Raw genomic sequence first — 21,686 nt, forward strand, 5'->3', positions numbered from 1 at the left:
ATATTGGGGTCTGGTACTACCCTGACTAATATAAAATAAATAAATAAATAAATAAATATATATATATATATATATATATACAAATAATTAATTAAACACTTACAAGGTTCCGTTACTATAAGACTTAGCCGAGGTGTATCCCAGCTGTCTACAGACCAGGTGGGCAGCATCAGGAGTGAAGTACCTACCACAGACTGTCCCCCACTGGCCACTACAATAGACCTGTACCAGACCCTGTGTGAGGAATAATACCAGAACACTCATCAATTTTATCAGACCCCCTGTGTGTGCATTACATTTGAAGAAGTGGTCCCATACAATAATCTCAACTGACCGTCATAAGGAGGATTATTAGTGCTGTCTGAAATAAAACAAATATTAATTAATTAACTATTATTAATTAACTCACTGCAGTATAAAGTGACAAAGTTCTGTTGGCAGGTGTCAAAACCTTTCCTGTAAAAACACCTCAACAAATGGAGGTACTCACTGTTGTCATAGCAATTGACCTCCGATATAAAAACAGAACCAACATCACTACCATAACTGAAGAAACAATAAATCATTATTATTATTATTATTATTATTATTATTATTATTATTATTATTATTATTATTATTATTATTATTATTAATGATTTATAACCACCTGTTGATGGTGTCATTGTTCAATGATGAGGAGTACCCCAGCTGGTGACAGGCCACGTTCCTCTCTGTTATATTGAAATTATCTCCACAGACCTCACCCCAACCAGTGGAGGCATAAATCTAAAGGAGACACAACAATAGAACCAGCCCCTCCTCCCTCCAGTAGTCTCTACCTGGAGTCTACCATATGAATAACTGAGTCTTGAGACACCGTTTCTGATTAGTCTGAGGTCACCAGGAGACTGACCTATTGATGATAATAATAATACTAACTGTTAGGAGGGTCAGTACCATCAATTAGTAATGAATAAGAAAGAAAAATGGAGAGAAACAAAAAAGATGACGAAGCAGCCATTTTGAGAATTAGAAGAAATGTGAAGCCACGCCTATCAATAACTACTGGGCGGGGCCTAATTCAAAATGGCTGCTTATTCCCTTCCTGTTAAAGGTACAGTCAAGAAAAGCGTCCTCAGGAACTATATACGTCATGCTGACACTCACAACAGAGTGAGCCAGTACCAACATGTTCTAATGTTTATTTTATCCATTAATTGATTGTTTTTATTTCTTGTTTTAAATGCATTTTTGTCATACCATCATTGTGTATTGAAGCTTGTAAAAGGATGTAGCTGGTGATTGTAGTGTCCATCTTGTTTGTGTTTAGGTACAGGAAGAGAGAGAAATGTGGAGACTGCGTCAGTTGGAGCAGCAAACACAATTACAATCATATCATTCCAAGCCGAGGCATATCCTAACAAGGTATTGTTACAACAGAATGTATTGAGTATTTTTTAAAAATTTTTTCTTAAAATGGCTGTAACTTGAAAAATTGAAGTCGGAATCAACTCAGACTTTCTACACAGCATAAGGGCGTCAATATGTATCAGAAAATGTAATAAAAATTGGGGGTCATTTTTAAGCCATTTTTTGGAAAAAAATCATGGACTATAGCCTTGGGTATTTTTCAGATTTTTGGCGTTTTCTTAAAATGGCTGTAACTTGAAAAATTGAAGTCGGAATCAACTCAGACTTTCTACACAGCATAAGGGCGTCAATATGTATCAGAAAATGTAATAAAAATTGGGGGTCATTTTAAAGCCATTTTTTGGAAAAAAATCATGGACTATAGCCTTGGGTATTTTTCAGATTTTTGGCGTTTTCTTAAAATGGCTGTAACTTGAAAAATTGAAGTCGGAATCAACTCAGACTTTCTACACAGCATAAGGGCGTCAATATGTATCAGAAAATGTAATAAAATTTTGGGGTGATTTTGGAGCCATTTTTTGGAAAAAAATCATGGACTATAGCCTTGGGTATTTTTCAGAATTTTGGCATTTTTTAAAAATGGCCATAACTTGAAAAATTGAAGTCGGAATCGACTCAAACTTGCTACACAGCATAAGGACATCAATATGTATCAGAAAATGTAATAAAATTTTGGGGTGATTTTGGAGCCATTTTTTGGAAAAAACCATGGGCTATATAGTACAGAGTATTTTTCAGAATTTTGGCATTTTCTTAAAATGGCCACTGGTTCTGTTACACACAAACTGAGCAGTAACTGATTATGTTATTTCATTGTAGAGGTAGACTATTGAGTGACTCACTAAGAGAGAGACCTGATGACACTGATGAAGAAGAAACCTCATCAACTTACTGGACTAGGCAACTAATGAAAGTGGAAGAGAATGATCCTGACCGGTGAGATTATTAATAATTGAGATTAATAATAATAATAATGCAATATACCTATATAAGTATGTACATGTACAATACTGTAATAGTTTTAATTGTGTGAGTGTACTATGATTGTAGTGAATTTAATGATTAAGTTAATGACATCACGTAGTCGTCCAGTTTGAATTGAATATTTAACCTAATGCTTGTAAGATTAGTCCATACACAATCATTAATACAGTATAAATCATTAATGCAGTATATTCATCCTTTTCTCTTTATGTGTAGTTGGGGTCACAGTGGCTATAAGGAACTCTATCCAGAGGAATTCATTTCAACTGATGAGGAGAGAGGAGGGAAGAGAAAGAGAGAGAGAGAGACCAAGAGGAAGAGACCCTCTACTCGTGAACAATCAAAACGGACGAGAGTCTCTGCTAGTACCAGCAGTGGGGGGAGCGAGAGTGAAAGAGAGTTTAAGAGACACAAGAGAAAGCATAAGAAGAAGAGAAATAAGAAAAGGGATAAATAGTTTTATATTAACACACTCACACACACTGGGCAGTTTTATTGTATTATTTATTGTTAATGATTTTTTAATTGCATTCCGTCAGCTGTGGGAGGGGCTCCCTGGTTGCTAAAGTAGCTGACAGGTAAAGATGAAGTTGTCCTCTCCTATCTCTTCTCTTCTGCTAGCCCTCCTTGTCTCCTACTCTAGAGGAGACTATACTCCCCCAAGATACACCATTGATCTTGACCTACCTCCTCAACAAAGATGGACTCAAGTAGCTAAAGATTACTCTCACTATTTCCCCGTCCTCCGTCAAGAAATAGAAAGATACGTTCCCAAGGTTCTGGTTAATGCTGTCACAGAAGTCACCAAACATTTGGATAAGTATTTCCCGTATCCTTATGCTGATGAGCTAAAAGGAATGGCCGCAGCTACTGGAGGTAACGCTACCCTAGGAGAGCTGGTACTAGGGAATGTGATCTATGACATGACAGCATTTCATAAAATATTTGAAGACAGGAAAGGGCAAAGAGGAGCCTGTACTAGTATTGTGGCTAGCGATTCTAAGGGAAGGATTTATCATGGACGGAATTTAGATTATTCCTTGTTCCATTCGTTATTCACCAACATGACCATTATAGTCCAGTTTAAAAAAGGCGCTAACTCCAACTACATAACAGGAACAACATTTGCTGGTTTCATTGGTCTTCTAACAGGTTGCAGGACCAATGGAGTCAGCATATCACTCAATGAACGAGACAAGGGACACTTGTGGGAGAATGCAGCGTCCGCTATTAAAGATGGAGGACATGGTCTCGTTAGTTTATTGATTCGAGACGTTCTTGAACAAAATGATATTAATTTTAAAATGGCCGTTGAGAAGATATCCAGCACACCACTGATAACCCCATCTTACATCATAATAGCAGGCACTGGGGCTAGTGATGGTGTAGTGATAACGAGAGAGAGAGAATCAGCCATTGATCATTCTTATATCAATATTGATGCTGGAGCCTGGTACGTTCTTGAGACAAACTATGATCATTGGGAGGCTCCGCCCAAAAGCGACAATAGACGTGATCCTGGTATCAAGAGTATGAACACAGTGGGTCAAGCTGGTATTAATGCTACCTCTTTATTTAAAGTTTTATCAACTGATCCAGTTCTTAACAGTGATACAGTCTATACTACCATTATGAGTCCTGCTCTTCCTGATATCTACAGCACTGTGGTGAGGAGCAAAGCTAAGACTAATCTTTGAAAAAATGTTGAATTATTATCATTATTTTATAGCTACAGTGTGGTTCTAATTTTTATTGTCTTGCAATTTTTAATTTTTTAAATAATAAATATAATATTTTAAAAAGAACATTGTTTAAAAGTGCATGCTGATATTACTTGCCTACGTCAATGGTTTATAGTCTTGTGTCATTTGTTGGTCTTCATGCCACAGCAACAGACCAGGAGCATGAAGACAATAGCGAATGGAGCTAAAGACAGCAAACTAGGTAGAAGGAACACTATGACCGCAGTAAGGATTCCTATAGTGAGAGGATTGAGTCCTCCCTCTACCATGATGAGGACTGTATTTGAAAGCAAAGTCCAGCTCTCTTGCAGCTTCAGCTACGCCCACCTCTTTTTTTACCAGTGGGTGTGGCTATACTGATATGCATGCAATCATGCAAGCAATTAAAGCCAGTTATGCCACACTTATCACCGCTTATCACTTACCAATAGTTACATAATATTTTCGAAATGGCTATCCTTTCGTCCCTCATATTTCTCTCCTTGTCTCTCTCCTCATTCCTTCAAGTGGTCCGGCCTGTTGATGTACCAGTCCCCCAGTACACCCTCAACCTTGATCTCCCTCCTCAGGAGAGGTGGGCTCATATAGTGAAGGACTATGCTGCCCTGTACCCGCTACTGATAGAGGAGTTGTATCAGATCATACCCAAACCAATAGTAGTGGCCATTACTAGTGTCACTGGTGTACTGGACCAGTTCATTCCTCAACCATACGCTGATGAGATTAGGGGAATAGCTAAATACACTAACTCAACAGTAGGGGAGACACTCATGGGTAATCTAGCTTATGACTTCACTGCCTTTTATCATGGGGGCAAGGCCAAGAGAGGAGCCTGTACCAGTATACTAGCTGTTGATAATAACGGGACACTTTTCCACGGGAGAAACCTTGACTACACATTTAAAGACCTTATTCGTAACTTTACAATCAATGTTGAGTTTCAGAGCAAAGGCCAAACAGTTTTCATGGCGACGACATTTGCAGGGATGGTGGGCGTGTTCACTGGAATGAGACCGGGTGGAATGAGCATCAGTCTTGATCAACGGAACACTGGGGAGATATGGTCTAATTTCTACGACGCTTTAAAAACCGGTTTTCATGGGATGGTGGGTGTGGTTTTAAGAGAAACTCTAGCCGATGCTAATATGCATTATAATGACGCTGTATCTAAACTGACTAGTACTCGACTCATTGCTCCTTGTTTCCTCATTATAGGAGGACCCAAAGCTGAAGGTGTGGTCATAACTCGTGATCGTTCTAAAGCTATTGATGTATGGCACTTGAATGAAACCTGGTACCTGGTGGAGACTAATTACGAGCACTGGAAACCACCACCTGCTACTGACAATAGAAGAGACCCTGCTATTAAGGCTCTTAATAGTATCGGGAGGAATAATATAACAGCTGATACTTTATTTATAGTATTATCCACTCCTCCTGTCCTAAACACAGCTACCTCCTACACCACTGTAATGTCCAGTGGTTCACCATCTTACTATCAGGCCGTGATAAGGTACCCTCCATTGCCTGACCTGGATGTCAATGATCATATCTAGGATCAGCTAATTGAGCCACATGTTTGAATACATGCACATCTGTGGATGATATAACTATGATTTTGAATGTTATTGGGTTAAAATGGGTTTTAAAATATTATTTTGAATCATTAGTTCATTGAGCCCCACCCCTTTACTTGCTGTGACGTCATACTCACCTTTGCAGTGAAGGAGCCACACCCTTTGTTTACTGTAGCTAGTTATCCTCAATATGAAGAAGGGGGCCACTAGCAGTTTCTGTCTGTTTCTCTTTATTCTCTTCTCAACATATGAAGCTAAAAGACTGGATCATCACGTGAGCCATTATGATACGGTTAAGTATGACTCCAGAGACCTACTGAGACAGCATTACAAGCTAAGGAGAGGTAATGTGGGCGGACCTGGACAACACATCAAACTCGCATTCTCCTCTCATGGACGGGATTTCGATCTTAGACTGCACCCAGAAGACTCTCGTTACCTTCACAAAGACTTCCAGTTAGTTGTTGATGGTTCCTTGCAGTCGAGGAGCGAGCTCCTTTCATATTCCTATGTTGGATATGATGCTAATGATCCAGAGGAGACTACTGTCCATGGTAATCTTGCTTTTGGACTGTTTGATGGTGCAATACACACAAAAGATGAAATATACCACATAGAGCCAGCAGAGAGGTATATTAACAGCAGCAATGATGAGGGACACCACTCCATTGCATACAAGCATTCAGATGTTAACTTGAGTGGAGGACAGGGCCACCATGGTAGAGGTACCTGTGGGGCAAGTGATGAGAGAAAGAGAAGGTTTCTAGCAAGACTACAAACCTATTCTACTCCTCATGCAGGAGGGAGCAGACAAAAGAGACAGAATAATCGTGACAGTAATAAAGTCAGTTGCTGGATCAACGTAGTAGCTGACCACTTCTTTTATGAAGGACTGACTAAAAGTAATGCAGACAGGTCAACAAGAGTAGCTCAAGCTTCTTCTCTTATACGTAATTATGTAGCAGGGACCAGTAATATTTTTAGGGGAGAAGATTTTGATAAAAATGGAACTCCTGATAATATAAATTTTGCTATTCAAAAGATTACCATTAATACAAGCTCTCCTACTGGTAACTCAAACTTTGCTAATCGCTACCTTGGGGTCGAAACCCTCCTTAACGAGTTCTCTAAAGCCGATTGGAGTGATTTCTGTCTCTCTTACGTTTTCACCAATCGGGATTTTGAAGGTGGAGTCCTTGGTCTTGCTTTTGTTGCTAATCCGTCACGAAATGGTGGGATTTGTGAGGACATGTATGGTGGTAAGACATTGAACACAGGTGTGGTGACAATGGTCAATTACAACCAGAGGGTCAGTAACGCTGCAGCTACTCTCACCTTTGCTCATGAAGCTGGGCATAACTTTGGTTCCGAACATGACATGGGATCCTGTAACCCGTCAGATAATCCTTACATAATGACAGCTTTTGCTAATGATGGTACTAAATCAAATAATGACAACTTCTCTCCTTGCAGTATTGATGCAATGAAGGTTATTATAGCATCAAAAGGACAGGATAGACGGAATGGTTGCTTCAGAGAAAGCACTGATACTTGTGGTAACTATCTATTGGAGGAAGGAGAGGACTGCGACTGTGGTGTTGATCATACTAATGGTATATGTGACAATGATCCTTGCTGTAATGCCACTTCATGTAAGGTAGTGAATGGAAGAGAGTGTTCACCTCAATCCAGTAGTTGCTGTTACTCCAACTGCAGTATAATACCAGTGGACTCCAATCATGTATGCAGTGATGAGACAGAATGTGCTTTTCAGCAGATGTGCAATGGATCAGTCCAGTGTCCTACACCAGTAGCCAAAATGAATGCTAATGGTAGCATATCCTGCAACAATGGAGCTAACTATTGTGTCAATGGACAGTGTACTGGCTCAATATGTGTCCCATTGCGATTATCAGACTGTGAGTGTTTCTCTGATGGAGAAGCATGTCATGTTTGTTGTTCAGTTGAAGGTACTTGTACGTCCACTTTTACTCTAGCAAGTGAGAATGATACAGCAAGAGATCTCCTGCCCAGTGGTGAAGGAAAGCTGGTGGGGGTGGGGTATCCTTGCAAGAACTTTACTGGATATTGTGATTTCTATGAAAGATGTCGTCAAGTCCAAAAGAGTGGAGCACTAGCTAGGATAACTGGTTTCTTTACTGGTGATGATGTCCTTGTAGCATTTGACTGGATCAGAGAGTACTGGTGGGCAGGCGTGGTTGGGTCTGTAGTTATACTAGTGGTCCTGTTCCTTATAGTACTGGGGTGTCACTACTTGTTGCCACGTCCTGAGCACATGAAGAAAAGGGCCCTGAGGAGGAAGACAATATCACATGCTCGACGTCCAAATCTAAGGAGACCAAGACACAGGTCCAGTCCTCACACTCACAGTGGGTGGATTGATGAACCAAGTACTCACGTTAGTCAAATGTAAGGACACCACTGATACTCATAAAGTTATTATTGTTATCTGAACTTTTTAGTATAATTATTATTTATTAATATTAGGTTTAGGCCAAGATGATAAGCTGTTTTTTATATTTTCTAGAATAATTAATAACAAGAGTAGTTGTTAATAATAATAATAATAATAATAATAATAATAATAATAATAACAATAAAGTAGCTATTACAAAGAATAGTTAATATAATAATAAGTTACTGTTACTCTACTCATTGATAAGTTAGGACTACATGTTAGTCCATTGCTTGAACATACCTTCATCTTCTTCTGACTCAAATGACGGAACAAAATCAAGTTCAATCACTTCTGAAAAACCCTCAGAGACTTTCGGTTCTTCAAAGTACTTATCAAAGGTCCTATAGGCTACCATTGGTACACGTCTCTCTACACCTTTGCTCTTATTCTGCCGGTACATGTTGAGGTGGTATGAGAGTTCTGGTGATACTTTCAAGCGAATACATCGTACAGGGACACTGCTCTTCTTTGCTAGGTCAATGTAAGCCTTTCTGTCTTCCCTCTTTGGGTTAGTGTTGTCAACCACTATGCTCTTTTTATTCTTCAATCCCTCCGCTGCTACTTTCAAACATTTCTCTTTAGTCCCCAGAGTATCCCGATTGACCTGTGTGTATCCACGAGGAGTAAAGTAACGCTTAGCAACTGTGGTTTTACCAGAAGCAGGTCGACCAACCAAGAGTACAACCTCTTGTTCCTATAACAATAAAGTATACTGAAATATACTAAAATACACTAAAATATACCAAAATATACTGCAATATACTATAATTTCTGTACTTACATCCCTGTGTAGTTTTTCAGGTTGGATTTTTCCTTGGGTTGTTTTTAAAAACTCTGTGACATTCAAGCTCCCCCACTCAAAACCAGCTTCCTTGAGTCCTTGAAAGAAGGTCTCGGGAGTATAAAAAGGCACACCCACATTAGCGGCAAACATCCGATCAGAGCAAGAGAAATCCTTTGGCTTCCCTTTGATCCAGTCCTTCTTCCTTCCAGCTGCATCTCCAACATACAGTGAGGATGATTGATCAATACTGGTCCCTCCATTACAATTCTTCTCCATATACTCCCACATAAGAGGTCCTGGTTTCCTGTAGTGATCATTACCGGTTGATATAAATATTTGAACTGGTATGTCCAGACTGTTAATGATGTCTTCATATTTATCTTGCAACTCTTTAATTGTAGTGTTACCTACAAAAATATGAATGATTGCCCGTAAAATAACAATGGTTGGGTAATAAAATAATAATGATTGCTTTGATAAAATTGATGAGTTACCTTTCTCAATTCCTCCTTGATTTGTAAAAAACACAACTTTCTTTCCTTCTTCGTAAAGTTCCTTTAGCTTGACGGAAACTTTCGGATCAAAGAAGGTCCAGTCGCTCGGTCCTGTTGGAAACTTTCGTCCACTTTTAGTCCGAATGATAGTCCAGTCGATATCAAACCCAGCGACACTCTTAGAGGGTGTGGCATCAGACCCGTCAAGGTACACTAGACTGGGTACTCCTGGTTTTAGCTCTCCCTCCTCCCTCCAGCTCAGTTTGAATTTTAAATTAGTTCTTGGTTTTTTATTAGCCCCGCCCACGTCACCCCTCTTTCTCTTTCCTGACATTGAGGATACTCTGCACAGAAAGAAATACAACCTACAACAAATAAAATAAATAAATGAAATAAATAATAATAATGTACCTGTTTCTTAATTCCGTCCTTTATAGTTTACTTTAGCCCAATGGTAATTGCGCCACGACAGCTAACACCCACGCAATAATTAGATTTAACGTAACACCCTGTCCCTGAGCTACCCACCCACGCAAGTAGGTGTGTTCTTACATTACAAGCCACACCTACAAAGTTTCTCGCACTGACTGACAAAGAGATGGTCCGGATTGGTTTTGTTCATCCTGACCTAGGGATAGGAGGAGCAGAGAGGCTAATAGTGGACGCTGCTCTCTCCCTCCAGTCCCGCGGGCACCAGGTGGAGATATACACCTCTCACCATGACCCGGGCCACTGCTTCAGTGAGACTAAAGACGGTACACTGGTAGTACAGGCCGTGGGGGATTGGCTGCCCAGACACTGTCTCTATAGAGGATATGCATTGTTCGCTTATATAAGAGTCCTGTACGTCTCATTGTACATGATATTGACCTGTGGGCGGTTTGATGTCATCATAACTGATCAAGTATCAGCCCCTAACTTGATATTTCGATTGTTCACGCGCTCAAAGATACTCTTTTACTGTCATTTTCCTGATCAGCTCCTAACGAAACGTGAAACGTTATTGAAGCGACTGTATCGCTGGCCGATTGATAAACTTGAGGAGAAGACGACAGGTCTGGCTCATAGGATAGTTGTTAATAGTCTTTTCACTCGGTCGGTCTTTCAAGATACCTTCAGTTCTCTGTCTCACATAGTTCCAGCTGTTCTCTATCCTTCAATTAATTTCTCTTCTTTTGATCGTGACGTCTCCCTAGAACCATCCCTCTCTGTTCTTCCATCAGTTCCAGACCAGGTCTTGTTCTTATCTATCAATCGTTACGAGAGAAAGAAGAACCTTTCTCTGGCTCTGATGTCTTTTAAGAGCCTAATGGATGGACTTGAGGATGAGGAGAAGGAGAGAGTTCATCTTGTAATGGCTGGAGGTTATGATGAGAGAGTCGTTGAAAATAAAGAATACTACTCTGAGTTGAAGCAGCTGGCAAATGATCTTGAGATAAGTGAGAAGGTGACTTTCATTCGGTCATTCAGTGACATTGAGAAGATACAGCTCCTGATTCAGTGCAGTGCTTTATTGTACACGCCCACTAACGAACACTTTGGGATCTGCCCTCTTGAAGCAATGTACATGCACCGTCCAGTGATAGCCGTTAACACTGGAGGACCTTTAGAGACTGTTCTTGATGGGGAGACTGGGTTCTTAGTGGACCCCACAGTGGAGGGATTCTCTGATAAGATGAGAGTGTATATTCGTGATGGTCAGGTCTTAAAGTCTCAAGGCTCTAAAGCAAGACGTCATGTAGTGGAGAGGTTTTCATTTGAAGCTTTCACTAACAACCTCAATGACATCATTGACACATTGCTAGAGTAAAGCGGACAGTACAACAATCTATTATTCCTTAATTAGTGTATCATTATCATTATGATGACTTTCAATGTTTTTGTTTCACTTCTGAAGATCATAAACCCACTCACAAGTGTCACTGTATATGCACTGATGTCCTTATTCACATTATGTACATGTACTACATTATGTTCATGTATAGGTTGGTCTGTTTATTGTTTGTGGGTTGTGGCTGGTATATAGTGTCACTGTCAGCAGATTATCCTGAGTGTGTATTCATCAGTGGATCAGTGGATAATGGCTACTCTTGATACTGGACTATGTCTTTGTTTCTTCTTCTTGTTCCTAACTCAAGTTGTGGTTGGGTTGGATCCAGTAAATCAAGTCAATTTTAAAGTGCCACTAGCTTATCCAAAATGTAAGCAAAATCATACTATAGCTACAGTACAGGCTAACAACTCTTCTTTATAGTTGATCAGTGTGATCCAGCCTGGGCTAATGATAGTAAGTGCATATCTCTACAATCTTGTGATCAGTTCTTCTTGTAATACTGGGTGGTATATTCTTTATATCTTTCAGTGATGGCTGACAAGACTGTCTGTAAAGTTGGTTGTCTGATGACTAGTGTTTCCATGGCGATCCGATATTACAACATAACAATAAACAACAAGGAGGCAACCCCTGGTATCCTCAACCAGTGGCTGAGGACTAATGGGGGCTATGATAATGAGAGTGACCTCTATGAACCAGCACTCGACAAACTATCAAATAAAATAAAATATATTGGAAAACAAAAAGGTAAGAAATCATTCATGAAATAAATAAATAATAATAATAATAATTATTATTATTATAGAATTGATGTGGAGTGATATTGTTGATAATTTGAATAATGGAACAGTGACTATAGCTAATGTAAGTTTATTAATACTGGTTTTATTAATAATAATTTTTAGGTGAAACATGGAAAGCATTTTGTACTAATGGTTGGATACACTGAACCAGTCAGTGACTCATGGCTTGTGAATGGTTAGTCTATTATTTATTTATTATATTTATTATTTTTTAGATCCGTATCCTCCATTTAATCAAACTGTATATACGACTGATGAAATCGTAGGCTATCGAGTGTTCACAATGTAACTGATTATCAGTAAAAGTATCGTTCAAAAATTAGAAAAAATTGATACAAAATTTAGAAAAATAATAAAAATACCAGCAAATTGTTAATTAAAATTAATAATAAAATTTAATTATCATTTTTTAGCTTTTTTCTTCAATTGTTTTCTTAACTCAAACACTTCCTCCTCTAGTGACCTAATGGAATGTGAGAGATATCTCAATCTGTTACATATACATGTTCTTATGTTGTGTAGCAAGTTTGAACAGATTCCGATCAAATTTGGATTTTTTACAAATTTTTTAAGCTACTTCAAAAATTCGGCCCAAAGCAAATACATGTATAATATTTCCTGATACACTTGCTGTTAGTTGTATGGTTTACTTTATTTTCATTTCGGCTTTCTCCTTTTGATATTCACTGGTCGCTAGTCTAGCCTTGACATCCTTCAACTCAACTTTCATAATCTCCATCTAAACAACAACAACAACAACAACAACAATAATAATAATAACAATAATAATAATAATAATAATAATAATAATAATAATAATAATAATAATAATAATAAATTACCTCTCTCACTGGGTCTGTATTAATATCTATTTTATGCCGTCGCTCGTCATAAGATTTAGGAACCTGTAGTTTCAAACTCCCCAGTAGTCTGAGGGTCATTCTTGACGATCGTTTTATCGAGTGCTGAGAGAGCAGAGAGTGAGTAGGAGAGGTAGGAGGGAGAGACGGAGAGAGGTGATCGTAAGTACCGGATTGAGCTACTGCTCCTTGGAAAGACGATGTGGGCGGAGCTACTTCACCACTGGAATCCTCTTCAGTAATAGTACTCATCTTATCTGGTTAATTAATAGTTATCAATAGTTATCAATAGTTATCAATAGTTATTAATCTTACTATCAGTTGTCAGTTCCTTTGCTTCGTTCTTGAGCATCGCTAGTGCCTCTGGTTTGAACAGGCCACTCCCCTCCAATACACTTAACACCTCTGTTAACGAGAGGGCGTGTACATGTACATGTAACCATGGCAACACACTTACTGATAGTCTCATTAATATTATTATCATCATCTACTGCTGGAGACATGTTGAACTGAATAGTAATCTGTCCCTAAAAATAATAATAATAATAATAATAATAATAATAAGTTCCTGATCTCTGCCTTATATTACCTTTGGTTCTATTGGCATTACAATTTTCCTTTCAAAAGTGTCCAACAGTTTCAGTGGTCCGTTCTCCTCCTCCTGATGCACAATCTGATCAGAGTATGGGAGGACCAATGAGAGTGGAGTATACACTTCACCAAACCAGTACTCACTTTCCTGGGACCTGCACCAAAGGAACAATAAACCAGGGACTATAACAGTACAGGGTATATTGAAGAATTATATGGCATTTTCTTAAAAATGGCCGTAACTTGAAAAATTGAAGTCGGAATCACCTCAAACTTTCTACATAGCATAAAGACGTCAATATGTATCAGAAAATGTAATAAAAATTTGGGGTCATTTTTTAGCTATTTTTTCAAAAAAACCATGGACTATAGCCTTGGGTATTTTTCAGAATTTTGACGTTTTCTTAAAATGGCCGTAACTTGAAAAATTGATGTCAGAATCGATTCAAACTTTCTACACAACATAAGGACATCAATATGCATTAGGAAATGTAATAAAAATTAGGAGTGATTTTTTGGCCATTTTTTGGAAAAAACCATGGACTATAGCCTTGGGTATTTTTCAGAATTTTGATGTTTTCTTAAAATGGCCGTAACTTGAAAAATTGAAGTCGGAATCGTTTCAAACTTTCTACACAGCATAAGGACGTCAATTTGTATCGGAAAATATAATAAAAATTGCGATTGATTTTGGAGCCATTTTTTGGAAAAAATCACTAACTATAGTAAATTCTGGCTTGTTTATTTTAGGAACAAAATACTTTCAATGTTATTATTAAACTCACGTGATTCCCCATAGCTGGATCCTACATAGTGTGTTCTGGTTGGAGTCAAAAGGGATAGGTTCAGTGGCCCATCCTGTTGACAACTGATCAGGAACACCTAACTTACTTGAAGTGGTACCCTAAATGTATGCAGTTTAAAAGTAATAATGATGCAGTTTAAAAGTAATATAAATTATTATTAATTAGAATGGTTTAGTATACTCTATCTTGACTATTATCATTGTATAAACAGCCAGTGACTATCAACTACTACATCAAGAGGCAGTCAGTATCAGATGAAAGCAGTCAATCTCTGATACTATACTCACTGATTGATAATGCTATACTAATGACTATTGACTAGCTACATATTCAATAAATGCATTTCTTACATAGTTTTCAGAGTCAATGTCAACAGTGCAGCAGGTTGAACAAGGCTCTCCTTCTTTATAACAATCAACTCCATTCAGTCCCACCACAGTAATGCTACCGGTACACTGGACACTGGACTGTGGCTCTAAACCTAACAACAATAATAAACAACAATAAACAACAACAATAAACAATAATAACTAACAAGTGTAGGATACGTTAAGCAGTACTGATCCATGAGGTTCAAGATCCAGTCTCACTTCATTAAACTGAGCCTTCAACTCACTCCAGTCCTCAATGCTCCCTCGGTCACTGCTCAGTGTTTGGTGGCTCAATGAACTGATATCAATCATACCAACACCCACACACTCGGCCTGGGCCCTCCTGGATGATTCTGATTGGTCAGACTCCGCCAGTGACAGTTTACGACACATTACCACGACTTGTTGACTGGCGGTAGTATAGAACACTGCAGTACAGCCAGCATCAGTCTTATTCCAAACTGAAGCTCCGGTAATTGGATCAAGAGGCTGTAACGAGGACTGGAATTGAGAATGTTTACCGATTATACTCAAAACACAAAACAGGCCATCTTTTGGTGTTACTGTAGCAACAGGCTCCACCTCCTCTTCTTCCCCTCCTGAGTCAGTTCCCTTGTTCTTGGTGGGTCCCTGAGGTAGTCTCATTCCTAATACTCTAATCTTCAATAGGCCGATGTCACCATCTTTAACTATCGGTTTAATCTCATCCAGTTTTGAATGAGGTGAGACTATATCCTGAACTACAAATGAAGTGTGGCGGCTCGTATTAGAAACAATGTCCCTAGGGGGAGGGGCAATGGGTGTGGCTTCCACTGGAGTGACGTTTGATGGTATTTTAGTTCTTGGCTTAGCGACAGGTGCTACTACTGCTGACTCATCATTCGGCGATTTTTTTGTCCGAGGAGATTTTGTAGGTTTCATAGGATCACTTGATCTGATCGGTCGCTTTGGCGTAGGCATAGGAACTTCATAAGGACCAGCAGGGTCATCATTATCTTCCAGCTGGTAGTTCCTAGGGGGTACCTCTTCTTCTTCAGTGGCTTCTTTGATCACCTCTTCTTGTTTACCTCCTAACCGACTGATCTTCCTCTTTTGTGGTTTAAATACAAATGTTTTAGGAGCAGGTTTCTCTTCCTCTACTTTCCCTCCTTTCAATGTGTGGAGTGCATCCCAACTCAAGCTCCTGGTCAATGGTCGTGGTTCTTCCTTTGGAGTGTTTTTCAATATTTTATTCGAAATAAAGTCAGAAATAACTTCATCCCAAGACTTGCTGTGCCTGCCATAAGGCGCTGTTATCTCGGAGTGTCTTCTCCTTTTCTCTCCTTCTCCTCTCTTCTTTTGCTGTGGTGGTCTGAACAGTACCCTTTGGTCCAATGCCTTGTGTGGTTCAGTGTAGACCAGAGCTGGAAAGGTCTCCTGTGATGAAGGATCAGTTCCTTTCCTCTCCTCCCTCCCTGTCCTACGGGTCAGTGTTCCGTCAAGAAGAGCGTTACTAAGGCTAAGGTCCAATCCTGCCATGTTTGATGCGTTTTGCTGCAGGGCAGTAAGGGTGTGGCTCAATAGTAGGCGGGGTAACTTTTCAAATTGAATACCGGTATGCACATTATAAGCAAGAGTGGATAATTACTTAGGGAGAGTGTCTGTCTAAACCCACCTATAATCTGTGATACCACAGCGCGTATGTTTACATAGCATAGTGATTAGCACCACAAGTAGGCATTATTGCGTCCTTGTAGTCAGAAAGCTGAATTAAGAAATAACCAATCATTTTGACTATCATAACAGTCAATGCAAGAGATCATAGTCCTATTGGTAGCACTTGTACTGCTCTATGATATTGCAGGGGCCAGTCCTTATGCTGCAGCAGATGATGATGATGAGTGTCAGGATTATCACTTCAGCTACAGCATGCAGTGGGACTGGAAGAACAAGTGTCCAGATTGTGGACACAACCTCCAGTCTCCAATAAATATTGATACTTATCGTGCTATTACTAACATACCATCAATGAGACCTCTTGTAATGACAGGATGGTGCTCTCCAAGAAGTGGTAGTTGGAGCAATAATGGTCATACCTTGACATTCACACCAAACTGGGATCAGCCTCCTGCTTACTTAGATTCCCCCAATCACTACAGGTTCAAGTTTCTTAAATTTCAGTTTCACTGGGGGCTAAAGGACAGCGGAAAAGGATCGGAACACACCATCAACAGTCAAGCGTATGATGGTGAGATGCAGTTTCTATTCAAAGGTGAAGATGCTTATGGTGTTATGAAGCACACAGCCCTAGCTGTGTTACTTAAATCTGATCATACTTCACAAGCAATGTTTGAGAAGTGGCAGAAATTGAGCAATGATGTTGTCTACAATAGCAAGGTAAGCATATACAACATTGTCCTAGATGACTATCTTCCGGAGAGTAAAGATTATTACGTTTATGCTGGCTCTCTCACTAGTCCTCCTTGCACTGAGAATGTTCAGTGGATTGTACTGAAGCATCTGATGAATGTACCTGAGGCTTTCTTAGATAAAATGAGGAGTCATAAGAAGGATGATGGTGGGTTTTTGAAAACTAATTATCGTGCAACTCAACCACTGAATGCAAGGAAACTGTGGAGCTGCTATGGAGGATGCTATAAAAAACATTGAAAACTATTTAAATAATAAATAATATTTTAATATACTCCTCAAAAATTTATAGAATCTGCTTTTGCTTTAGTTAAACAGTTAGCAATAAGAATGTAAGTGAAATGCTACAATGCAATCTTAAGCAAGAGAATCTGCACATGACAATAGGTTGGATCTTTCAATAAAAGAAACGTGACAAAAGTTAATGTATAAGTATGGACATAAGAGCCAATACTTAAAGACTATCTGTTGCTGTTTGTTTAAATAGAGATAATTAAATTTATTAGTAGTTAGGAGTTGCCAAATTAGTTCAAAGCTAACAAAGAATTGGCTCATCAAAAATTTGCTGCAGGTCAGTGAGGATGTGGCTCATTCAGAAGGCGGGGAATATTTTCAAAATAATGAATATTTAAAATTTAATTCTAAAAACGTACTAATAAAATTCAAATAATATAAAAGCATTTGCTATATAAAGGCATGACAAGCTCATAAGACACAATAGTATCATTGTGTATCTACAATCAATAACAATGCAAGGGATCATTGCTTTACTGGTAGCAATTCTATTCTGCTATAATACTGCAGGGGCCTGTTCTTATGCTGCAGGGGATAAAGGTAAAACTTGCAAGGATTATCATTTTGGCTACAGCAATCAAGATGACTGGAAGAACAAGTGTCCAGATTGTGGACACAACCTCCAGTCTCCAATAAATATTCTAAGTTCTCTTGCTGCTAATACCGATGAGTCTGTGGCACCTCTTAAAATGTGTGGGTGGTGTGATGTAAGAAGTGGTACATTGAAGAACAATGGGCATACACTCAAGTTCACTCCCTCTCAGTATGGCTCAGATGCTTACCTGAGCTCTCGTAATCATAATAGCTTTAAGTTTCTTCAATTTCATTTTCACTGGGGACCAAAGAATACCAAAGTCGGTTCGGAACACACAGTTGATGGTGGAGCTTACAATGGGGAGATGCATTTCGTATTTTCTGGTACGGATGAATGTGGCTCTCAGAAGTACACAGTAGTAGGAGTGTTCCTTAAAACTGATCGTTCTGCAAAAAATGTACCCGTGAAGTGGCAAAAACTCAATTGTCAAGTTGCCTACAACAGTGAAGAACAGGTACAGGATGTTAAGCTTTACGATTATCTTCCGGAGAATAAAGATTACTACCTTTACGCTGGTTCCCTCACTACTCCTCCCTGCACTGAGGCTGTTCAGTGGATTGTAATGAAGAATCCAATTGTAGTACCTGAGATTTTCTTTGATACACTGAGGAGTCTGAAGAAAGAAGATGGTAAACCTCTCACACGTAATCATCGTGGGACTCAACCTTTGAATGGAAGGGACCTCTACAGCTGCTACAAAGGTTGCTAAGGAACACTAAGAACTGCTAAATAAATAATTATTATTTGCTAATCAATTTGTTGCTTTAAATAATAATTAATTTGCTGCTTTAAATATTAGACTGTTTTGCTTTAGTTAAACAGTTAATAATAAGTGCAAGCGAATGCTTAAACTGCAATGTAACCTAAAGCTTGGTTCATTATACTCGTGTTGCAACAGGAAGTGCCACATGATGCAACAATAAAGACAAAAATAGAACTAGCATGCCATTAGTCTCGCGGGGCCAGACTCAATTTTTAGAACATGCCTAATCTCAACTCGTGCTTGACTGGCGAAATTCGATCGACCCAATGAAATTAGTATTACCATGGTTATATTAGAAACCACCCATGCCACAGTATAGTCTAGTATCATAATACTGTGTAGAAAAGACATTGAAAACATGCACGGGTTGATATCAAGCTACGCACCAGACTCTATTCTATAAACTGAGCCATAGCATTGAGCTACATTACTTCTTAATTCTCACATTTGCCGATTGACCATTATTATTGTGTTTTACCATTATTATGTATCATACAGAACTTCTGATCATAATGCAAGTATTCCAAACCTGGCTTTAGGATTATAAGCTTAACAATAACTAAATGACAATGTCCAGTATGTACACCAATCCTCTGATACTGGAGGAGTTTCAGTATAGTGAAATACTGGCTTTGTTTATTGGCAAGTATTCTGAACCAGGTTTAATTAAGAGTTGTAATGAAAACTGCACAATAGCATGAATGACAGATACCAGTATATAGGCCAATACTCCACTACTGGAGGAGTTTCAGTATAGTCTAATACTGGCTTTGTTTATTGGCATGAATGCAGTGAGGAGTGCCTTCACTACAGTGGGCATTGGCTCATTTAAAGTATTGTAAAGTTAGTGTCTTTGTTCAAATGTAGTGGGAAAAGGTAGTGGATAATAATAATAATAATAATAATAATAATAATAATAATAATAATAATAATAATAATAATAATAATAATAATAATAATAATAATAATAATAATAATAATAATAGTAACAAGAGATATTAAAGCAAGAACAACAGCAACAGGTTATTGACATAAAATAATGTAACTACAAACAAACAAACAAACAAACAAATTTATACAAACTGATAACTGTATATAGTGTAGTTGCAATGTACAGCTTATCATCATAGTGCCCCTACATTATGCTACAATATGGTACTATAGTATGGTATTACTTATACAGTCCTATACAGGTGTATTAGTATAACCTTAATGAAGTTAGCATTGATATAGTCAGAATGAGGTACTCCTGGTATCTCTTGTAATACCACTCTCGTAAGATCAACTAATTAAATATTCATTATCAATTAATTAATTATTAATCAATTACTTACATGGTCTTGTAACGCAGTATTGTCTATCTTGCTTTATATAAAAGGCGGGGCAATTTTTAAATAATGAATATTATGTAAAATTGAATCTAGATATCAAGTTTAAATACAAAATGTTGTTGCAGTGTCATTGTGTCTTAATTTACAGTCAATAATGGAAGGAGTCACAGTCCTACTGGTAGCACTTCTATTGTCCTATGATACTACAGTGGCTAGTCCTTATGCTGCAAGGAATTCTGGAATATGCAAAAATTATTATTTCAGCTACATCAAGCAGTGGGAATGGATCATTAAGTGTCCTGATTGTGGAGGCCAACTCCAGTCGCCTATAAATATTGAAACACATCATATAATTTCCAACGTAGAGTCCATGACTCCTCTCACAATGGAATTGTGGAATGACACTTACGGAATTTTTCACTTGAAAAATAATGGGCATACTCTTGTGGTAACACCATATAAGTACCAGCCTCTTACATACCTGAACTCTCCTAATCATAAAAGGTTTAAGCTCCTTCAATTTCATTTTCACTGGGGTGAGAAGTACAGCAGGTTTGGTTCGGAACACACTGTTGATGGTCGATCATACAATGGAGAGATACATTTCGTCTTCTCTGGTAATGACAATCGTGGTGTTAAGAAACATGTAGTACTAGCTGTATTCCTTAACTCTGATCGTACTTTAACACAAGTATCATTGAAGTGGCGAAGGCTCCAACATCAAGTTCCCTACAACAAAGAAATATTCATTATTGGTCTTAACCTTGATGATTATCTTCCTGAGAATAAAGATTATTACCTTTACGCTGGCTCTCTCACTAGTCCCCCTTGCACTGAGAATGTTCAGTGGATTGTACTGAAGCATCCAATCAATGTACCTGAGGCTTTCTTAGATACACTGAGGAGTCTGAAGACAGAAGACAGCCAATCTCTGAAGAAAAATTATCGTTGGACTCAAGCTTTGAATGGAAGGAACATCTGGAGCTGTTATGGTGGATGCTAAAGAATATTAAGAACTGCTAAATTTCATTATTTGTAATTTGCTACTTAAATGATAATTAATTTTAAAAAGCATGCTCTATTTCTGTAGTTGAGTAGTCTGCAATAATAAGCGAAAAAAAATTATTTCAAACTGGAATGTAACCTAAAGCTTGGTTCATTATACCCATGTTGCAACAGGAAGTGCTTCATGATGCAATAAAAAAACAAAAATAGAACTAGTTTGCCATTAGTCTTGCGGGGCCAGACTCAATTTTTAGATCAGTCTGGTTTCATGCCTAATCTCAACTCGTGCTTGTCTGGCAGAGTTCGGTCGACCCAATGTAATCACTGTTACCATGGTTATATTAGAAACCACCCATGCCACAGTAGTCTAGTATTATACTGTGTAGTAAACACGGGTTGATATCAAGCAAGGCACCAGACTCTATTGCAAGTATCTATTACAGATCATAATGCAAGTATCCTGAGCCTGGTTTTAGGATTATAAGAACAATAGCATGAATGACAATGTCCAGTATGTAGGCCAATACTCCACAGGCACTACTGGAGGAGTT

General features: G+C 38.4%; 10 protein-coding genes and 1 pseudogene across 10 annotated transcripts; 8 read left to right on the top strand and 3 right to left on the bottom strand.

Annotated features, from left to right (window-relative positions):
• Positions 1 to 99: 99 nt before the first annotated feature.
• LOC105313916 (neurotrypsin-like) lies at positions 100 to 1,026 on the bottom strand. The gene is made up of 6 exons (XM_011407724.2): positions 940 to 1,026; positions 822 to 895; positions 650 to 768; positions 410 to 546; positions 297 to 361; positions 100 to 234 (listed from the first exon to the last, which is right to left on the bottom strand). The coding sequence occupies exons 1-6, from the start codon at positions 1,001 to 1,003 to the stop codon at positions 100 to 102; spliced, it is 594 nt and encodes a 197-aa protein (XP_011406026.2). The 5' UTR covers positions 1,004 to 1,026.
• A 7-nt stretch (positions 1,027 to 1,033) lies between these two features.
• On the top strand, positions 1,034 to 2,927 carry LOC105313917 (uncharacterized protein C11orf57-like). The gene is made up of 4 exons (XM_011407725.2): positions 1,034 to 1,155; positions 1,313 to 1,407; positions 2,233 to 2,349; positions 2,614 to 2,927. The coding sequence occupies exons 1-4, from the start codon at positions 1,069 to 1,071 to the stop codon at positions 2,852 to 2,854; spliced, it is 540 nt and encodes a 179-aa protein (XP_011406027.1). The 5' UTR covers positions 1,034 to 1,068; the 3' UTR covers positions 2,855 to 2,927.
• Positions 2,928 to 2,930: 3 nt separating this feature from the next.
• LOC100631959 (N-acylethanolamine-hydrolyzing acid amidase pseudogene) lies at positions 2,931 to 4,258 on the top strand (annotated as a pseudogene).
• Positions 4,259 to 4,544: 286 nt separating this feature from the next.
• LOC100641855 (N-acylethanolamine-hydrolyzing acid amidase-like) lies at positions 4,545 to 5,823 on the top strand. Its single transcript, XM_003388928.3, has one exon. It carries the CDS (start codon positions 4,589 to 4,591, stop codon positions 5,693 to 5,695), a length of 1,107 nt encoding a protein of 368 aa, XP_003388976.1. The 5' UTR covers positions 4,545 to 4,588; the 3' UTR covers positions 5,696 to 5,823.
• A 61-nt stretch (positions 5,824 to 5,884) lies between these two features.
• On the top strand, positions 5,885 to 8,170 carry LOC100632085 (disintegrin and metalloproteinase domain-containing protein 10-like). Its single transcript, XM_003388936.2, has one exon. It carries the CDS (start codon positions 5,907 to 5,909, stop codon positions 8,148 to 8,150), a length of 2,244 nt encoding a protein of 747 aa, XP_003388984.1. The 5' UTR covers positions 5,885 to 5,906; the 3' UTR covers positions 8,151 to 8,170.
• Positions 8,171 to 8,223: 53 nt separating this feature from the next.
• Positions 8,224 to 9,955, bottom strand: LOC100632210 (bifunctional polynucleotide phosphatase/kinase-like). Its single transcript, XM_003388937.3, has 4 exons — positions 9,885 to 9,955; positions 9,474 to 9,838; positions 8,977 to 9,386; positions 8,224 to 8,889 (listed from the first exon to the last, which is right to left on the bottom strand). Exons 2-4 carry the CDS (start codon positions 9,805 to 9,807, stop codon positions 8,407 to 8,409), a joined length of 1,227 nt encoding a protein of 408 aa, XP_003388985.1. The 5' UTR covers positions 9,808 to 9,838; positions 9,885 to 9,955; the 3' UTR covers positions 8,224 to 8,406.
• Positions 9,956 to 10,040: 85 nt separating this feature from the next.
• On the top strand, positions 10,041 to 11,382 carry LOC100632336 (alpha-1,3/1,6-mannosyltransferase ALG2-like). The gene has a single exon (XM_003388938.3). It carries the CDS (start codon positions 10,072 to 10,074, stop codon positions 11,281 to 11,283), a length of 1,212 nt encoding a protein of 403 aa, XP_003388986.1. The 5' UTR covers positions 10,041 to 10,071; the 3' UTR covers positions 11,284 to 11,382.
• A 92-nt stretch (positions 11,383 to 11,474) lies between these two features.
• On the top strand, positions 11,475 to 12,429 carry LOC100641981 (uncharacterized). The gene is made up of 6 exons (XM_003388929.3): positions 11,475 to 11,674; positions 11,728 to 11,760; positions 11,836 to 12,054; positions 12,113 to 12,171; positions 12,213 to 12,285; positions 12,326 to 12,429. Exons 1-6 carry the CDS (start codon positions 11,554 to 11,556, stop codon positions 12,397 to 12,399), a joined length of 579 nt encoding a protein of 192 aa, XP_003388977.1. The 5' UTR covers positions 11,475 to 11,553; the 3' UTR covers positions 12,400 to 12,429.
• Positions 12,404 to 16,327, bottom strand: LOC109584699 (uncharacterized). Its single transcript, XM_020000524.1, has 9 exons — positions 14,903 to 16,327; positions 14,718 to 14,848; positions 14,347 to 14,465; positions 13,560 to 13,716; positions 13,428 to 13,497; positions 13,286 to 13,375; positions 12,953 to 13,227; positions 12,761 to 12,849; positions 12,404 to 12,573 (listed from the first exon to the last, which is right to left on the bottom strand). The coding sequence occupies exons 1-9, from the start codon at positions 16,254 to 16,256 to the stop codon at positions 12,513 to 12,515; spliced, it is 2,346 nt and encodes a 781-aa protein (XP_019856083.1). The 5' UTR covers positions 16,257 to 16,327; the 3' UTR covers positions 12,404 to 12,512.
• A 61-nt stretch (positions 16,328 to 16,388) lies between these two features.
• LOC100632461 (carbonic anhydrase 2-like) lies at positions 16,389 to 17,480 on the top strand. Its single transcript, XM_003388939.2, has one exon. It carries the CDS (start codon positions 16,527 to 16,529, stop codon positions 17,385 to 17,387), a length of 861 nt encoding a protein of 286 aa, XP_003388987.1. The 5' UTR covers positions 16,389 to 16,526; the 3' UTR covers positions 17,388 to 17,480.
• A 318-nt stretch (positions 17,481 to 17,798) lies between these two features.
• Positions 17,799 to 21,570, top strand: LOC105313918 (carbonic anhydrase 12-like). Its single transcript, XM_020000513.1, has 2 exons — positions 17,799 to 18,742; positions 20,243 to 21,570. Exons 1-2 carry the CDS (start codon positions 17,897 to 17,899, stop codon positions 21,131 to 21,133), a joined length of 1,737 nt encoding a protein of 578 aa, XP_019856072.1. The 5' UTR covers positions 17,799 to 17,896; the 3' UTR covers positions 21,134 to 21,570.
• The last annotated feature ends 116 nt before the right edge of the window (positions 21,571 to 21,686 follow it).

This window comes from Amphimedon queenslandica, unplaced genomic scaffold, assembly GCF_000090795.2.
Source record: "Amphimedon queenslandica unplaced genomic scaffold, v1.1 AMPQUscaffold_13178, whole genome shotgun sequence".
NCBI lineage: Eukaryota > Metazoa > Porifera > Demospongiae > Haplosclerida > Niphatidae > Amphimedon > Amphimedon queenslandica.

Excerpts from the sequence above, each read along its gene's own strand:
- LOC100641981 (XM_003388929.3), top strand. The coding sequence starts at position 11,554 with ATGGCTACTCTTGATACTGGACTATGTCTTTGTTTCTTCTTCTTGTTC. Across the intron at positions 11,675-11,727 it reads GCCACTAGCTTATCCAAAAT|TTGATCAGTGTGATCCAGCC; the intron begins GTAAGCAAAATC and ends TCTTCTTTATAG. Across the intron at positions 11,761-11,835 it reads TCCAGCCTGGGCTAATGATA|TGATGGCTGACAAGACTGTC; the intron begins GTAAGTGCATAT and ends TATATCTTTCAG.
- LOC100632085 (XM_003388936.2), top strand. The coding sequence starts at position 5,907 with ATGAAGAAGGGGGCCACTAGCAGTTTCTGTCTGTTTCTCTTTATTCTC.
- LOC100632210 (XM_003388937.3), bottom strand. The coding sequence starts at position 9,807 with ATGTCAGGAAAGAGAAAGAGGGGTGACGTGGGCGGGGCTAATAAAAAA. Across the intron at positions 9,387-9,473 it reads TCAAGGAGGAATTGAGAAAG|GTAACACTACAATTAAAGAG; the intron begins GTAACTCATCAA and ends ATATTTTTGTAG. Across the intron at positions 8,890-8,976 it reads CTGAAAAACTACACAGGGAT|GAACAAGAGGTTGTACTCTT; the intron begins GTAAGTACAGAA and ends TTATTGTTATAG.
- LOC100641855 (XM_003388928.3), top strand. The coding sequence starts at position 4,589 with ATGGCTATCCTTTCGTCCCTCATATTTCTCTCCTTGTCTCTCTCCTCA.
- LOC105313918 (XM_020000513.1), top strand. The coding sequence starts at position 17,897 with ATGCAAGGGATCATTGCTTTACTGGTAGCAATTCTATTCTGCTATAAT. Across the intron at positions 18,743-20,242 it reads ACAGCTGCTACAAAGGTTGC|AATGTTGTTGCAGTGTCATT; the intron begins TAAGGAACACTA and ends GTTTAAATACAA.
- LOC109584699 (XM_020000524.1), bottom strand. The coding sequence starts at position 16,256 with ATGGCAGGATTGGACCTTAGCCTTAGTAACGCTCTTCTTGACGGAACA. Across the intron at positions 13,376-13,427 it reads TAATATTAATGAGACTATCA|AGGTGTTAAGTGTATTGGAG; the intron begins GTAAGTGTGTTG and ends TCTCGTTAACAG. Across the intron at positions 12,850-12,952 it reads ATACAGACCCAGTGAGAGAG|ATGGAGATTATGAAAGTTGA; the intron begins GTAATTTATTAT and ends GTTGTTGTTTAG.
- LOC100632461 (XM_003388939.2), top strand. The coding sequence starts at position 16,527 with ATGCAAGAGATCATAGTCCTATTGGTAGCACTTGTACTGCTCTATGAT.
- LOC105313916 (XM_011407724.2), bottom strand. The coding sequence starts at position 1,003 with ATGGCTGCTTCGTCATCTTTTTTGTTTCTCTCCATTTTTCTTTCTTAT. Across the intron at positions 769-821 it reads ATTCATATGGTAGACTCCAG|ATTTATGCCTCCACTGGTTG; the intron begins GTAGAGACTACT and ends TGTCTCCTTTAG. Across the intron at positions 547-649 it reads AACAATGACACCATCAACAG|TTATGGTAGTGATGTTGGTT; the intron begins GTGGTTATAAAT and ends TTGTTTCTTCAG.
- LOC105313917 (XM_011407725.2), top strand. The coding sequence starts at position 1,069 with ATGGCTGCTTATTCCCTTCCTGTTAAAGGTACAGTCAAGAAAAGCGTC. Across the intron at positions 1,156-1,312 it reads ATGCTGACACTCACAACAGA|GTACAGGAAGAGAGAGAAAT; the intron begins GTGAGCCAGTAC and ends GTTTGTGTTTAG. Across the intron at positions 2,350-2,613 it reads GAAGAGAATGATCCTGACCG|TTGGGGTCACAGTGGCTATA; the intron begins GTGAGATTATTA and ends CTTTATGTGTAG.
- LOC100632336 (XM_003388938.3), top strand. The coding sequence starts at position 10,072 with ATGGTCCGGATTGGTTTTGTTCATCCTGACCTAGGGATAGGAGGAGCA.